Source organism: Pseudopipra pipra, chromosome 11, assembly GCF_036250125.1.
Source record: "Pseudopipra pipra isolate bDixPip1 chromosome 11, bDixPip1.hap1, whole genome shotgun sequence".
Classification (NCBI taxonomy): domain Eukaryota; kingdom Metazoa; phylum Chordata; class Aves; order Passeriformes; family Pipridae; genus Pseudopipra; species Pseudopipra pipra.
Window position 1 is genome coordinate 14,671,877 of NC_087559.1, and position 15,373 is coordinate 14,687,249.

Below are 15,373 nucleotides of genomic sequence, written 5' to 3' on the forward strand. Positions count from 1 at the left end.
AGAAGTGCAGCAATGCAGCATGTCCAAAAGGCACAAGGCACATCATCATCTCTTCTCCTTTATCAGCATTCTGCAGAGAAAACTTACTTAATTATTTAATCACCAGTCTGCCTTTACTTAGAATATAACAGTCTAGTCTGGTCACTGCACTTCAAAGCGATGAATTATTGACAATAAGCAGGTTTGAGACAGGCAGTAAAAATTTACTGCAGCAGGACAAGTGCTTTTGCATTTGCTAAAACAGCTGTGTTTGAAATTTCTGAATGCACATTGTAACAGCCAGAAAACTTCTCTCTGCTCTTCACTGAAGCACTCATACATGTTACTTTCTGACCTCTTTCCAACCTCAGGAGCTTGGGACTTTTGAAGGCCCACAGGAGTCAGATTTAGCAAAGTACTTTGAATGATCAAACAGCTGCAGCTCTCATGTTTCTAAGCAGGGGCTGGGGTCTGCTGAACTGCTCAGGAAAAGCTCTTACCTCAGCCAGAAGTCCTGCATCAAGATCCAGACGAGAAAGGGCATCCAGGATTGGAACTGTCAGCCGTCTGCCCTGCTTCAGTAAGCCGCTGATAACATGGAAAAGAAAACAAATGGTCCTCTTAACAAAGTCAAGAGGGGATCTTTTGTGTATTGTACAGTTCCAGTAGTTTTTGTGGTCACTGCAAAAAAAAAGCTCTGAAACTGCCAACAGCTAGTGTCACTGGCATTATGGAAAACTTGTTCCCTAAATTATTACTCCTCATGCAGGGAATGCACCTGTGTTTAATCGCCTCAAGGATTTCCCAAAATTCATCTAATCATTTTTGGCCGGCATCTCAGTTTCTTTTAAACTTTTTCTAGAAAGAAGTTCTACTTTATCTGTGTAATAATAAGAATTAGAAACACTAAGACTACTAAAATTATTGTGTCAAACAAATACACTATTAAAAAAGACAGATGTAAGGGCTAGCCTAAGGCAGTGGTCCCTGGAAGGATAACTATTGGTATTAAGTTCTCCAGTTCTTTGGGGTATTAAATATGCTTGAGAAAAGTACATAAAATAGTCAGAAAGTTCTGCTTCATGCACACATGTTCTGTGTTTGGGTTTTTTTTTAATTAAAAAAGTGGTGGTTTTTTGTTTTTTTTAATTAATAAAAACAGTGTTGGTCCTTACTACAGCAGAATTCAAGACAAATCAGAAGCTGTTAATCATAATATCCAAGTGATTGATCACAGACTGATCCAGCAAAAGTAGTGAGTACTTAACTGGATTCTACCTGTGCTGTATCCAGGTAGCCAAGAGTTTAACAACTGTTTAGATAAAAGCAGTTTTGGAGCATTCTTTAAATACAATGTCTTTTGCTGCATTGTCTGTGGTCTCTTTAAAGCATAACTGCACAAATGAAATGTCCCAAGCCAGTGCTAGGTGTCCCCAAATGTTAACATACATGTTAACAGGAACAGACTGCTGTCCTAATACTTCAGTCAGTCCCAGAGCAACCTGCATTAATGAACCTTGTGCTTTTCTGCTGAGTGCAAGGGGAAAAAACAACCAACCAAAATCATCTGTACCTGAGCTCTCTGGCAACCTCACTTTGCTGGGAATCCTCCAGGATCTCAGGTAAACTCGTGATGATATCATGCTGGATTGGTACTGGAGAGACACTGATCATCTGCATTAACTTCTTGATGAGATCCTGCAGACAAGAGCAGGTGAAAGGCACCAATCTCGACATGAGCAAGCAGTTCATCAGCACTACAACAATATTCTGCACATAAGGTCACTCAGTCCAACACCTGTCTGGATTTTTGCCAACTGTCCCTTAACTCATCATCCCACTGAAGTCATGAAGCACAGCACAGACTTTCGTGGAACAATGGTATTTTACAGGTAGGATATAATGATGTTAGGGAACAAAGGAAACTGGGAAACACAACAGCAAGCTTCCCAATGTTTAGTACAATTTCCTGATTCACTTAATTCTAGGACTCTCCAGTAACAGCCCTCTAGTCCAAAGTAAACCTGACTGACTTAGGGAAAGAAAGAAAAGAACCACCCCCAAATGTTTGCGAGTTTAAACAAGAGGAGACTGTAACTTCCTGCCAGCAACATCTTTAAAACAGGATCACCTGTGTGAATATATATACAGATAGAAATTGATGTAAAAGACTTAAAGCAAGGAAAGAAGAGAAATAGTAAAAGGGGATGTTCAGAAGTCACTGAAGGCAATCATAACAAAACAGAAAAAAAATAAATCTCTGCTTCAGCATGTGAATATAAAACCAATACCAGCTCTCACAGCATAATAACTGATCTAATCCCACTTGACAGGCATTCCAGAAGTTGTTTGGAAAAAGCATACATGTGATTACACCATTGGTACTCACCTGGCTGTCAAGAAGCCTGTCAAGCCATTTAAACTGGTTGACAATGAGCCGGGGGAAATTTGTTCCGAAGGTGCCCACGCTAAACCAGCAGAAAATGGCACAGATTAGTCAGACCTGCAGACTCAAAAGCTTTGCTGCTGGTCAGCAAGAGCAACTAACCCCATTTTTATCTGGTCATTAATACCTAGAAAAAACTTCACTCTTCTTACAGTTTGACAGAAGACAAGTGTAACAACACCCATTTTTAAGAATTCCCAAAGGGTTCACAGTGCAATTAATAACAGCTTATCTAAGATCCTTTAGAGTTCTTAGGTGAAAACAGTTCAGTCCCTGTGACTGTCTGTGTTAAACCTTCCTCAAACAAGATTTCATTATGAGACAATTTCTTGGACTCAACCTCTGTGCAGCTTATCCTGCTTGATACTCAGCACTGGAGCAAATACTGTGTCAGGAACAGTCTCAGCTTTTTTCTGCCCCTTGACCTGCTCCACTAACTCCACAGTGAGTATCCAGGACAATGGGAGAAGAGCTTCAGTGTTCAAGTCTTGCCTGTGTTGTGCCCCAAGATCTCTCACTCTGCTATGATGTCCTATGTTCAAAAATCAAACAGATGTGTCTTCAATTTTCTTTGTTTGAGCACAATCTGCATTTTTAAAAGGAGGTCTGTTTGCATCTCACAGCCTCCTGAAGCTCTGCCAGCCACTTTCATCTTTTCTTTGAATAACAAGACACTCCATAGTCTCTCTGCTGAAATAATTCCCAAGCTTATGTCAGTAGCCACAAAAACCACAATCAATCATGGGGTGTGCCTGTGGTGCTTCTGGAAATTTGTCTTCTGCTTTATGCACCCACAAATTTGGAGTCATGGTGCCTCACATATAATTTTACACATGTATGAAGAAAAAAACCACATAAGTGCAAACAGTCATTCAGGTAAATTTGAAGTAATAGTTAAAGTCAAACAGCTGGTGATTGTCCAAAAGAAATTTAATTTCAAGGCAGAGAGAGGCCAGTTTATACTCACATGTCAAAAAAGAATTCAGGGATTTTCTCCAACAACAGTGTTATGACAGCAGGCTAAAAGAAAGGGAAAAAGACAGTGTTAGGGTGATTTACTGGTTGTGCTGTGGCATTGCCACCAAACTGAACTTTCACAAAAGACGAAACAGAGAATAAAATACTCCAAAAGACCAACAAAAGTATTTCCTGTATAAAGAAATCTCTTGCCTAATGCCAGAAAGGAGGTAAACAGCCTGAAAAGTGAAAACCACCAATGCCAACAGTGGTATAAACTATCCACTTAATCCAACAGAATCAGAGCATACAGGCAGGATGTACAATGCCTCTGGGCCAACCTCTCTTAAACCTGTCTTTCTCAGACCCAGCTGAGTTGTTTTTCACCACACAGGAAACTAAAACATCAACTTTAGATAAGTTTGTAAACAGTGCCCACATGCTTTTGTCATTCCCTTTGCAGCTCTAATTCTTTGCCCCTTTAATCCTGGCCCAAATGTAATTCTAAAACTGTATTTAAGATAAGAACTTTTAAAACATTTTAATTATAAGAGGACTGAAATCCACAGCTGCACTCAGGTTTCCCATGCCTTGGTGAGACATCTGTCATCTTCGACTCCATACACATCTCTATGCAATCTGTATACAGCTTAACAATTTGTTCTTGCCAGCGGGTTGCCCATTTTTAAACACTTTGAAAATTCTAATTTCTCCAATAATGGAGTTTCAGTCACCTCTCTAGCCTACCTGTTCTACCACTTAAAAAAACCCCAACATTGTCCACAGTGGAAGTGGTCACATCCTATTAGAATTTCCCATGGTTGACCTGGGCCATCATCTCTCATTCTGCCCCTGTTCACCTTTGAGAAGAGTCTGTCTGTGTTCCCTACACCATGCAACTACAAACTGGGCACTATTCCAGACACAGCCTCACCTGCCTCACAAACAGTTCTATTAATCCTTTATTTACATAAGCAAAAGGATCCCTACAATCAACACCAATTTAAAGAGCAAACTAAGGTGCCCCTACCTGTAAGATCTTAATTCCAAGCAGCAGTTTAATGAGGCTTTCACAATACGAGTGCACCAGATTCCTGCAAGATGAAAGATTCCACCACAGTTGTAACAAAAACATGTCAGGAGAACAGGCTGTGATTCTTTCCATGACTGTTTTTTTTTGAAAAACCACATGTGATGACTTACAGTAACATGTGGTAACCACAGTTTTAAAACTGCACTTCAGCTCTGAACCAGCTCACTCTCTACAAGACTGGTGTGAGTTGGAAATGCAAAAGTCTGTGGTTAAGTTCTATCTCCTGGAAAAAAAAAATCTCAAAAAGGAAATGATCTTCACCAGCTCTGCCAATTTTTTTTTTCCCCTCCAGTATGTGGTTCTTGCCATAAAATGCCATGGAGGCCAATACATGCCACAGGCAGAGAGTAAACTCTGTGACTTGCCACTTGGAGCTCACTGCTATTGAACAGCAGTGCACTACACCAGCCACTCCTTGCAGTGCATGAGCTGGAGCTATGGCCCTTCCCTCCACTCTGCTCAGTGTTACAGGACATTTGACTGGAGCATTTAACAGGACATTTAACATTTAAGCTCTGACTAAAGGGGAAGGAAGAATACATTTTCTCTACCTCGACCCCTCAGTCCGTATAGGAGCGCACGGCAAAAGGCAGTTCTTGAACTGGTTCCTGTCCTTGATGTGAGATTCCAAGCCACTGATAAACTGCTTCACAACCTGCAAAGCAGAGGGAAGTTATCCGTCCTGAAGAGATGCCCTGCTCAGCTGCTGTCCTTTAGGAAGCATTTTGCAAGAAGATACTGAACACAGGGAAGAGGTAAGCCAAGGAACTGCAGACAGACAGAAACTGTGAGGAAGGAATGATGGATAATAAATGAACTCTAGTCTAGACCATTTCCAAAAGGAAACACTGATTGTTCTGCAAAATAACTCCAAAACATGTGTCTCACATTTTACCTTGATTTAAAAAGGCTTTGCCTTTCTTCCTATTCAGCTGAGACAGTAACATTTCATATGACAAGACCTGCACCCAAAAAACATTCGCAGTTCAATCATTGGCTCCCAGACTTTCACACTGGGCTTGCTGACTGGAGAGGAGCACCACAACGTGGCAGTTTTAGTGCTGCCAGCTCCCACCCAACACAAAACCAAACACAGCCTCCACCACAAAGTTAAGCAAGTGATTTTCCTCCCATAAGAGTCTTTACCTATTGACTAATACTGCCAATGAATTATTCTGATAGGGCATAGTGGTGGAAATGCAGAACTTTTCCTTGGAACCGTGCGAAGGCAATCCTGGAGTATTGTCCTGGTTTCAGCTGGGATAGAGTTAAATTTCTTCCTAGTGGCTGGCACAGTGCTGTGTTTTGTATTTAGGATGAGAACAGTGCTGATAAGCCACTGATGGTTTAGTTGTTGCTGAGCAGGCCCTGCACAGAGTCAGGGTCTTTTCAGCTCCTCACCCCAGCAGTGAGGAGGTTTGGGGGCACAAGAAGCTGGGAGGGGTCACAGCCAGGACAGCTGACCCCAAATGGCTCAAGGGATATTCCAGACCATGTGGCACCATGTTCACTATATGAACTGTGGGAAAGCTGGATGGGGCCACTGCTTGGGAACTGACTGGGGATTGGTCAGCAGGCGGTGAGCGACTGCACTGGGCATTAATTGTTTTGTATATTCTAATTTTTTATCATTATCACTGTCATCATTACTATTCTCTATTCCATTTCTGTTCTATTAAACTGCCTTTATCTCAACTTCCAAATTCCCCCCCCTCAATTCTCTCCCCCATCCCACTGTGGGAGGAGGGAGTGAATGAATGGCTGTGTGTTCAGCTGGTAAACTATGACCAGCACACACACCAAGGCTGTAACAACAGAAGCACAGGCTGGTCATCTTTTTCTGACTATTCAGATATAGCAGCTGAGAAGAAACAGAAGCAGCAGAAGGACAACAGGACCAAAAAGCTGGAACAGTGACATTGAGAGAACTAGAAAATCTGGACCACAGAAATGCAAGATAAGCTACTGTGTTGCACACTTTTGTCTGTACAGGCAGCTGCATGTGCATTTTTTGCTATTCTGCAAACAGTTTTAAAGGGGGTTCCTGCCAAAGTTACTTACAGCTGGGTAAGTAGGGTGCTTCTCCAGGGCCAGGCAGAGCTTCTTCTGGAAAGCCATTTGATCGACAGCTATGGAGAAAGTTTAAAAAGAAAATAAAGAACCTGACACATTTTATCCACAGAACATCACAACAACAGCTACACCAAATACAAGTTCTCAAGCCCATCCACCAAGACTTCTGCATTTGCTCTACTGAGAAGTCCAGTTAGCAAAAACCTGGACTTGTGCTTTCTCCAGTCAGGGCTGAGAGTAGCTGACAGCATTGAAAAGGCTTAGCACAAGAATTCCTGAAAGCCTCGTCTGAGCTGAAAGGCAACAATGACATGTTTGTTTTCCCGTCTTAGAGTTCCTGCCTCTGTAATTCAACACTGTAATCACAGATGCAGTCTAATCTTTTTCCATACTCCAATAATCTTTCAGAAGTCCTTAGACTTAGAATGTATACACCCAAAAAAACTGGTATAATGGGGTTATTCCTGAATTCAGCAGGAATAAGAGGTACATAACAAATAAGAGGCCAGATGAAGGTTTGCTTGAATTTTGGAACGAGCTGGCTTAAGTATTTTTACTCTGCAAGTAAAACACATCTTTTCTTTACACCAGACATCTTTGCAGGTTTTCAGCTACAAGGAGAAAGAGCAAGTGTTAAACTCCTACCTATTTCATTCTGTCCCTCCCCAGCTTTCAGCACAATTCCTGATGTTCTAAGGAGCTCTTCAAAGACTCCTTCACCCTCCACTCCGAAGTGGGCAGAGACATTTTCCTTATCATAAATCCGTGACTTCTTTGTTTCTGTGAAAACAAGACATATATTAAAAAAAATCAACAGTGTCATTAACAATCAGCAATATCAAAATTGCCATTTTGGCCTTCTCCCTGCTCAGGAGTCATTGCCTCTACCAAGGGGTTTCCACCCCTGTAAGATTATACACGAGCACCTACTTGCCAAATCTGTCTTGCAGCTCTCTTCAGAAGCTTCACCTTTTGACAATTTCCTTTTTGAAACCATGGCAACAAAACCTTTGTTCTTGCCTGTAAAAAGGCAGAAAAGATACGAGTTTTTAGTTCATGTTTTTTTAAGCAAGTCAGGGATGTATTAGTGAATAGTGAAAGGGAATGTTCCAGAGACTGAAAGTGTTCAAAGAAAGACAGACTGCCTGGGTAACCAGTACCACACACATTCTTCTGCTGTACAGTCTGAAATTTCAGAGCCTGTCATATTTAAACTGTTTAATACATCACTTTTTTCTAAAATTCAGTTTCTCAGAAAACAGAGCTTGGCTTTCAATTCATACACCAAGCAAATTAAATGGCAAGTTAAAGTGAGCAGCTATGAGGTCTCAGATCATACACACTGACCTAAACTCGTGACCCTCTCCCCGTGCCTGGACAAAGCAATAAAGGATTCACAGGTGAGTGTTTATGAGCCCAACCTCGTTAACTGCCCCTGTTCATGTTCCCAACCCACTACCACGACAAATGAGTTCTGTCAGCACAAACCTCCATCCAACCTGCCCTCTTCTGGGGGGGTGTCAGTGATTAAAAAGAAAAAATAAATCTTGACTTACCTTTAATAGTCAAAGGTTGTTAAAAAAAAGATGTGTGATCACCTCACACTGACTTTCAATTGCTCAGCAGACATTAGTAAAATATCAGTGTGGAACTGTAAAAATTCAAAACCAAAAATGCAGTAAGCATTTTGTGGCTGTTCTAATAATATAAATACCTCAAAGGCAGGTGCCCAGGTGATGGTGCCAAACTTTTTTGGGTGGTGTCCAGCGACAGCACGAGGAGCAATGGCCATAAACTAAAACAGAAGTTTCACCTCCAGGTGAGGAAGGACTTCTTTCCATTCAGGGTGGCAAAGTACGGGAACAGGCTGCCCAGGGAGGGTGTGGAATGTCTCCAGAGAGGGAGACTCCACACCCACCTGGCCGCGCTCCTGCGCCACCCGCTCCAGGTGAGCCTGCCCGGCCAGGGGGGTTGGACTGGGTGATACCCAGACGTCCCTTCCAACCGTGACAATTCTGTGACTTGGCTCTGGACGCGAAGCGCACCCTGTCAGCCCACAGAAGGGAAGCGTCTCTCCATCGCACCTGCTCCCAAAGGCTCGGCAGTGCCCGCGGCAGCCATTTCACCTCAGCTCAGCTCACCTGAGCCGAGCCCACCCCGCCGCGCCTCCTCTCCCCTCCCCTCACCTCAGGGCGGGCACGTCCCTCCGCTCTCCCCTCACGCCGTTCCCGCCGCTCCCGCTCGAGTTTCCCGCCCGCTCCGCCCTCTCCTTTCCCGTTCCGGCGGCGGCGGAAGGGCCGGGCCCGGAAAGGGAAGCGGCAGCGGGGCCTGCGGCGGGGCCGGGGCCGGAGCCGGGCCCGAGGCGGCACCGCCGCGATGAGCGAGCCCGAGCTGCTGCTGGACTCCAACATCCGTCTGTGGGTGGTGCTGCCCATCGTCTTCATCACCTTCTTCGTGGGCATGATCCGGCACTACGTGTCCATCCTGCTGCAGAGCGACAAGCGCCTCACGCAGGAGCAGGTGTCCGACAGGTCAGGGCCGCCCTCGCTCCCGCCCGACCCCCGGGCCCCCCGGCCCTGCCCCCGCTAACGCCGCCTGTCTCTCTTCCAGCCAAGTCCTGATCCGGAGCAGAGTCCTTCGGGAAAACGGAAAATACATTCCAAAGCAGGTACGGAGCTGCGTGGGTGAGGTTTTACAAAGAGGATGGTTGTGGAGGGAGCACAGAGCGCGGGGTGTGTCGGGGCAGTGCCCCGGGCGGAGCGGCCTCGGGTCGGACACTGCCGGGTGTCCCCTGTCCCGGGGCCGTGTCCCGGGAATCCTTCTCCCTGATAATAATGTCTGTTGACGCTGCTCGGTGTTTTAGCTGCACGTTTTAGCTGCATGCTGAAACGAGGCCTCTGCCTCTGAGCTATCGTGTTTAATACCTGCCAGCAAGCACAGGGATGTAATACAAGCTTGGGATAACGAGGTGGTCGTACAATGTCAGCTGCAATGTTTGCTGAACTAAAAATCTGTCACTCGTGTAGGCTCTGTTGCTGACAAATATGTAATTTTGTGAAATCCAGAGGTCAGCTGGGGGGGGTGAACATATCCCTGGTACTGGGGCTGAACCAGCACAAAGAATTTGCACAAAGTGCTAAAAGCTCTTTAATTAACATGGACTCTTCTTCAGAGACTTCTTAGGATTATTATAAGAATTTCAGAGAGCTGATACTCTGGATGCAGGGCAAAGTGAGGAGCTTTAGAGCACACGGGCAATGAAGTACCTCTCCAGGAAAGAAGGATGTGCTATGAAAGAGCTCATAAGATGTCTGCATGTCTGAGCAAGAAATAACGCTTCTGTCCTTTCATTTCTCATGGTGTTGGCATTGGCTCTTTCTGTTTTCAGTCTTTCCTGTCCCGGAAATATTTTTTTAATAACCCAGAGGATGGATTTTTTAAGAAAACGAAAAGAAAGGTAGTGCCTCCTTCACCAATGACAGGTATGTTAAGGTACCATAACTGCAGCCAGGCAGAAAAACCTGTCACTTTGTGTCAAGGGAGGAGGGTGAACCAGCTTTGCAGGGAGCTCAGGGAGTGTGAGGGAGGGGGTGGGACTGTTCAGCTCTGTACTGGAGAGGGGGAGCAAGATCCCTCTCTTGGGTAGCAACACATCAGGTCACTTCATTTTGCTTAACTCCAACCTCCAGCTGCTTGCAGTGTCTCACGAGAGCACAACCACCTCCATGTTGCCAGAAGTGGGAATTCCTGCTCTCACTTGTGTCCATTTGTCAGTGTTTTGCACCAGCTCTTGCAGGATCTTCTCTAAACTGATTTAACTTATGTGTCCACAGCAGCAAAACAGCTGGGTAGTTAATTGTCCTTTTTCTACCCAAATCATCTCACAGAGGGGTCAAGCAAGTTCTGCAGTCTGAGGCAAGGGATGGGATCAGACACAGCACAGAACACAACACCCCTTTGGCAGCAGCCACTACCACACTGGCTGCTCATCTCATTTTACAAATAATTTTCAACAGTGGAAAATAAAGTTATTTGCATAGGATTTTTTTCTCTCTCATGCAGTTTCTTAATTAAAGTAGCTGACAATTAATGTCATGTTTCCCTTTATTGTGATACACTGCTACTTCACATTGAGTCTGTGATTTGCAGATCCTACCATGCTGACAGATATGATGAAAGGGAATGTAACCAATGTTCTGCCTATGATCCTCATCGGGGGTTGGATCAACATGACATTTTCAGGATTTGTCACAAGTAAGTGTCTGGAATAACATGGGTTTGGCTGTGTTTCTGACCTTGAGGGTCTGGGCTGCATCAGAGATTTGCTCTACCTGAAAGCAGTCAGTTGGAAGCAGCATGAATTTGGCTTGTGGCACTGCTGCTCTTCACTCCATGGACTTGCTTGTCCCATTGCAAAGGAGAGGAAACTGCTCTCAGAGTATTGGCCATGGTCATGAAGAAGATAGCTCATGTACTTAGAACAACTGTAGTTGCAAACCCAGTATTTAATTTTATTAAAACTGCCTAAAATTCAGATTGATACAGTGGATTTTTCTCTGAACCTGTCCAGGGAGTTGGTTACTGTGTAATGCAGGGTGCCCACATCAAAAATACTTCCTAAAATTCACAGTTCTGGGTTTTATTCTGTACTGTTTATGTGATAACTGTTTCTTTAACAAAATACATTCGCCTTCACAGTCATGAAGCAATACCTGTGAGGGTTTGGTCATCGAAGTTTCCAAAGTTTCTAAGTTTCAAAAAACACTTCATATTGAAATGAATACAGAACTGCAGCTCACAAGTTAACTTGTTATTGTACACATTGCATTCAGACCAGATAAGATGTAATAAAAGATACCATGTGCTTTGCAGTGTCACTTTGTGAAACTGGGCTTCTTTTCTTCATCCTGCAGCAAAGGTCCCATTTCCTCTGACACTGCGTTTTAAGCCAATGTTGCAGCAGGGAATTGAACTGCTCACTTTGGATGCGTCCTGGTAAGCCTGTCCTCAGCCAGCAAGGTGGAATTCCCACTTGGAAAATGTTGAATGTGTTAATAATAACCCTTGAATGGTCTGTACGAGCTGCTGGAATGAGGTCAGGAGCCAGCTTTGAATTGACATCAACCCTGCTTGTTCTGATTTGTCAGGGTGAGCTCTGCTTCCTGGTACTTCTTGAATGTGTTTGGACTCAGAAGCATTTATACTCTTATCCTGGGCCAAGATAATGGTAAGACACTGTCCTTTCTGGGAAAGAACTGGATTCTCCTTCCACAGGATGTCTGCTGAGGGAGGCTGGGGAAGGATTTCTAAGTTTTCAGCCAAAAAGCCTTTGAAAGCCTTTCACTTCTGTGAGGTTACTCTCCCAAGCCAGGTTTGATATCACCTGCAGCAAGTACCCAAATCTCCTGCACCAGCCATTGGCTCATAAACTTGGTCTAGCCCACACTTTCCTTCCCACCAAAACAGTGTGCAAAAGTTCTGCTCTCAGGCTTGCTTTTATTTCTAGCAAGTATTAGTTTTAAGGAAAACTGCAAAGATTTCTTAATATTAGATGTGGGGCAGGACAAATATGTATTGGGAATATAGAAGACCGTATTTTCCTCAATTGTTCTGCATGTTTTATGTAAATCTGGCTCAGATGTAGGGGGTGGGAACAAGATGTCTTGTGAGAACTCTTCTGGCACGGGAGTATCGCATTCTGGGTGTTTCTGCAACGTTCTCATCTATAGTCAGAAACCAGCCTGCTGGCACTGTGCTCTAGAAAATGCTGTTTAAATCACACAGAAATCTCATTTCTCATCTGCAGCTGCAGATCAGTCCAGGGTGATGCAGGAACAAATGACAGGGGCAGCAATGGCCATGCCAGCAGATACCAACAAAGCATTTAAGGTACAGTATTCCCACCTGCATTCCTGTTTGCTGTGAGCTTACACACAGGCTGTGTGTAACTCAGCCTCTCCCTGTGTCAAGTAAGGGAATTGCTCTGAATTCCTGTTCCTAAAAATAGAGCTGACAGCTGATGAAGGCCGTGGGAGTTGCTCTAGGTCTGGCAGAGCCCGAATACCCTGAAGTAAACCTGATAAGTCAGTCATTCCTGGTACAAAAGCTGAATTCATGGACTATCTTCTGTTTTTTGCAAAGGAAGGGGGTTTTTTTACCTTGAAGTATAGCTCCAAAGCAGAAGCTGGTTCCTCAAAAGTTATTAGTGCCACTGAGCAGAAGTCCAGCAGGCACCTGATGGAACTTGTGTAAGAAAATAAGCAAGCAAGTCAGCTCAGCAGAAAATCTGTCAGGATTTGACTGTGTGTTGGAGTTCTCCTAAGCACTCTCCATAGGCACTGCTTGTTAGACTCCCTTTGCCTTTCACAGCCTGAGTTTGTGCATGAAGGGACAGTCCTGGTTTCCCGTTTTATGTACTGTAGTAGAGGTTTAGCCACACACAACTTGCTGCCTGGGAGGTTGGGATGGTCTGCTCCCAGTTTCTTGTCTTCAGTCTTTCCTGGTTAAAAAAATCCCACACCACCCACCCAGAGGCTCAGCCAGGGAAGGGAGTAGCTGCAGTTTGCAGCTGTGCTGAAGCAGTGGCTGTTCCGTCACTGTCAGCAATGAAGTGCAATTCCAGCCAGTACCATGAATTCCCCTGGCTCACATCCCTCTGCTTCCATCCTGTACTGCCTACCCACAGCTCTTCTGCTGTTCAGCCCTGCAGGGACCTGAACCCACAATATGCTCCAGCAGAACAAGGGAAAAACCCATACTGCAGAAGTGTTCTGGCCAAGAAATACAAATCTCTTGCTGGGCATCACATGACACGATTTTGCAGGCAGTGTGCACAAGTCTGTGACTGGTTGCAAAATATTTGTCCTTTAACTGTTGTTATTGAACATCTCTAGACTAAAGAATTAACTAAGTACAAAGGACTCGACCCCCTAGAGCAGAACTGGCTGTGTTTCTAGAAACAGCTGCACTGGACTGTTCCACATTAGAGGGTTTGCAAGAAGTAGATAATGTAGTTTTTCTAATTTCTGTGATACACTTTTTATTGATCAACTAGTATCTAATTAAAACACTGATTTCAACAAGTTGACAGGATTGCCAGGTTTTTAATAGAACTTGGGGTTTGTTGCAGTTTTTTAAGTGTAGTTTGTGTAGTTCTTGTCTAATACTGTGTTGCTTTCCCTTCTCTACCTCTGTTCACTGCCAATGCAGACGGAATGGGAAGCCTTAGAACTGACAGATCATCAGTGGGCCTTAGAAGATGTAGAAGAAGAGCTCATGGCAAAAGACCTCCACTTTGAAGGCATGTTTAAGGAAGAACTTCAGACCTCCATCTTCTGAATTTGAGAACATGCTTTTGTCTCTTCTCGTGAAAGTTATTTGAAAAGAAATGTTACTTAAAACTATATAATGTATTTTAGCAAGGCTGAGAATAAAACAAAACCATCATGTTCAGAACTGCAGAGTGCCCTCACTTTGATTTGAGCCCCAGGACTGAGGGTGTTGTATCTCAGCCAAAGGCTCCGTGTGGGTTTTGAGCTGGAGTTCTGTTTCTCTTCCTAGGAAATATATGCTGGAGAAAAGACCTAAAATTTCAAGTTCACAAAGAGCAAGCTTGCTGGAGTTAAGGTTTCTGAGAGTAAAAAAGTACAAGTTGTGCCTATTTTTCTTGTTTTATCCTTTTAAATAAATGCACAGCGAGTTATCCTTTGCTTTTGAACAATTAGGACATCACATAAGCAATTCAAACTTGGCTTAGTGACAAAGTACCTACTGCATCTTCAAAAGTAGCATCAAGATTCAGCTTCTGAAAGCAGTTCTTGCCCTCATTCTTTTTTCCTGTTAAAATAATCAGGATTTGATGCTTTCACAAGAAAAAAAGCATGAGGGGGATACTCACCATGTGCCCACAGCAAAGCATAGGACAGCTCACCTACCTTCCTCTGGTATCCAAGCCTGGAAGGCTCCCTGGAACTGCACAGCCCCCTGTGCCTGCTCCTGGCCCAGGCGACCTGCTGGGCATCCTGGCACCTTCTGCCCCCTCCTTGCTGCTCTGGTTCCTGGGCAGAGCAGCTCCTCAGAGGCCTTTGGGCAGCAGAGAGCCAGAGATGGCACTGCTATGCAGAGGTAGCAAACACACAATTTCTCCACTAATTTAATCCTTCCCAAGTCCATTTATAAGCACCTCAGAGTGCCCACATAGCCCCTCCAGCCTGCCATGCCCAGCAGGGTGACAGGGAGCAAGGGTGCCTGGCTGTTCCCAGCCATCCCTGTTCTGTTCTTTACTGGGCAGGTGGGGATAGGAAATGCCTTAAGTGCCTGCCTGGCCATCTTCTTGCACTGTAGAGAACAGGGAGCAACTGTTCCTGGCTTGTTCATCTGCAGGAGCTCCTCAGACCTCCAGGGAGAGCAGTCCTAACCTGGGCAAATGCTTCAACAGCTCTTCCATATTCTGTGGCTGTCGCTTTCTTTTTTTTTCCCCTCCTCTTTATTCTGAGCACTTTTCTCAGGGTGAAACTGCACATCCTCTTCAAAGCAGAGGCTGAGCCAGGACTGTGACAGAGCCTGTTCTTAGTTCTCACCAAACTATCCCAGTGGTACAGCCACAAGCAGCCCCAATACTGTATACAGAGAAAACAGACAGAAGGAAGACCAGGACCCCCAGGGATCTGCAGAGGAAGAGGAATGATGATGAAACCATAGCTGAGGCTTCCCAGTGCCTCAGAAAAGCAAGGACAGGCTTTGCTGAGCACCAGACACCAACAACCCAGCACTGCAGGCAAGAAAAGGCAACCCTGGAGCAAACACAACTCTCAGCTGGACAGAGC

General features: G+C 44.6%; 2 protein-coding genes across 5 annotated transcripts in view; one reads left to right on the forward strand and one right to left on the reverse strand.

Annotated features, from left to right (window-relative positions):
• The window catches only part of FANCD2 (FA complementation group D2), a 36,238-nt gene extending 27,377 nt beyond the window's left edge, over positions 1-8,861 (reverse strand). The window contains exons 1-11 of one of the 4 annotated variants that reach the window (XM_064667688.1): positions 8,735-8,861; positions 8,105-8,199; positions 7,479-7,568; positions 7,194-7,328; positions 6,537-6,604; positions 5,027-5,130; positions 4,413-4,476; positions 3,393-3,445; positions 2,369-2,447; positions 1,553-1,677; positions 480-567 (exon numbers count right to left, since the gene is read on the reverse strand). In XM_064667688.1, coding sequence (XP_064523758.1) covers positions 480-567; positions 1,553-1,677; positions 2,369-2,447; positions 3,393-3,445; positions 4,413-4,476; positions 5,027-5,130; positions 6,537-6,604; positions 7,194-7,328; positions 7,479-7,545 — 783 coding nt within the window. In that variant the 5' untranslated portion in view covers positions 7,546-7,568; positions 8,105-8,199; positions 8,735-8,861. Of the gene's footprint in view, positions 1-479; positions 568-1,552; positions 1,678-2,368; positions 2,448-3,392; positions 3,446-4,412; positions 4,477-5,026; positions 5,131-6,536; positions 6,605-7,193; positions 7,329-7,478; positions 7,569-8,104; positions 8,243-8,262 lie in introns of those variants that run through there. The other 3 variants (XM_064667691.1, XM_064667690.1, XM_064667689.1) reach the window with 3 other exon arrangements.
• Positions 8,844-14,003, forward strand: EMC3 (ER membrane protein complex subunit 3). Its single transcript, XM_064667715.1, has 8 exons — positions 8,844-9,079; positions 9,159-9,216; positions 9,937-10,030; positions 10,698-10,802; positions 11,462-11,543; positions 11,696-11,775; positions 12,355-12,437; positions 13,758-14,003. Exons 1-8 carry the CDS (start codon positions 8,925-8,927, stop codon positions 13,884-13,886), a joined length of 786 nt encoding a protein of 261 aa, XP_064523785.1. The 5' UTR covers positions 8,844-8,924; the 3' UTR covers positions 13,887-14,003.
• Positions 14,004-15,373: the final 1,370 nt, after the last annotated feature.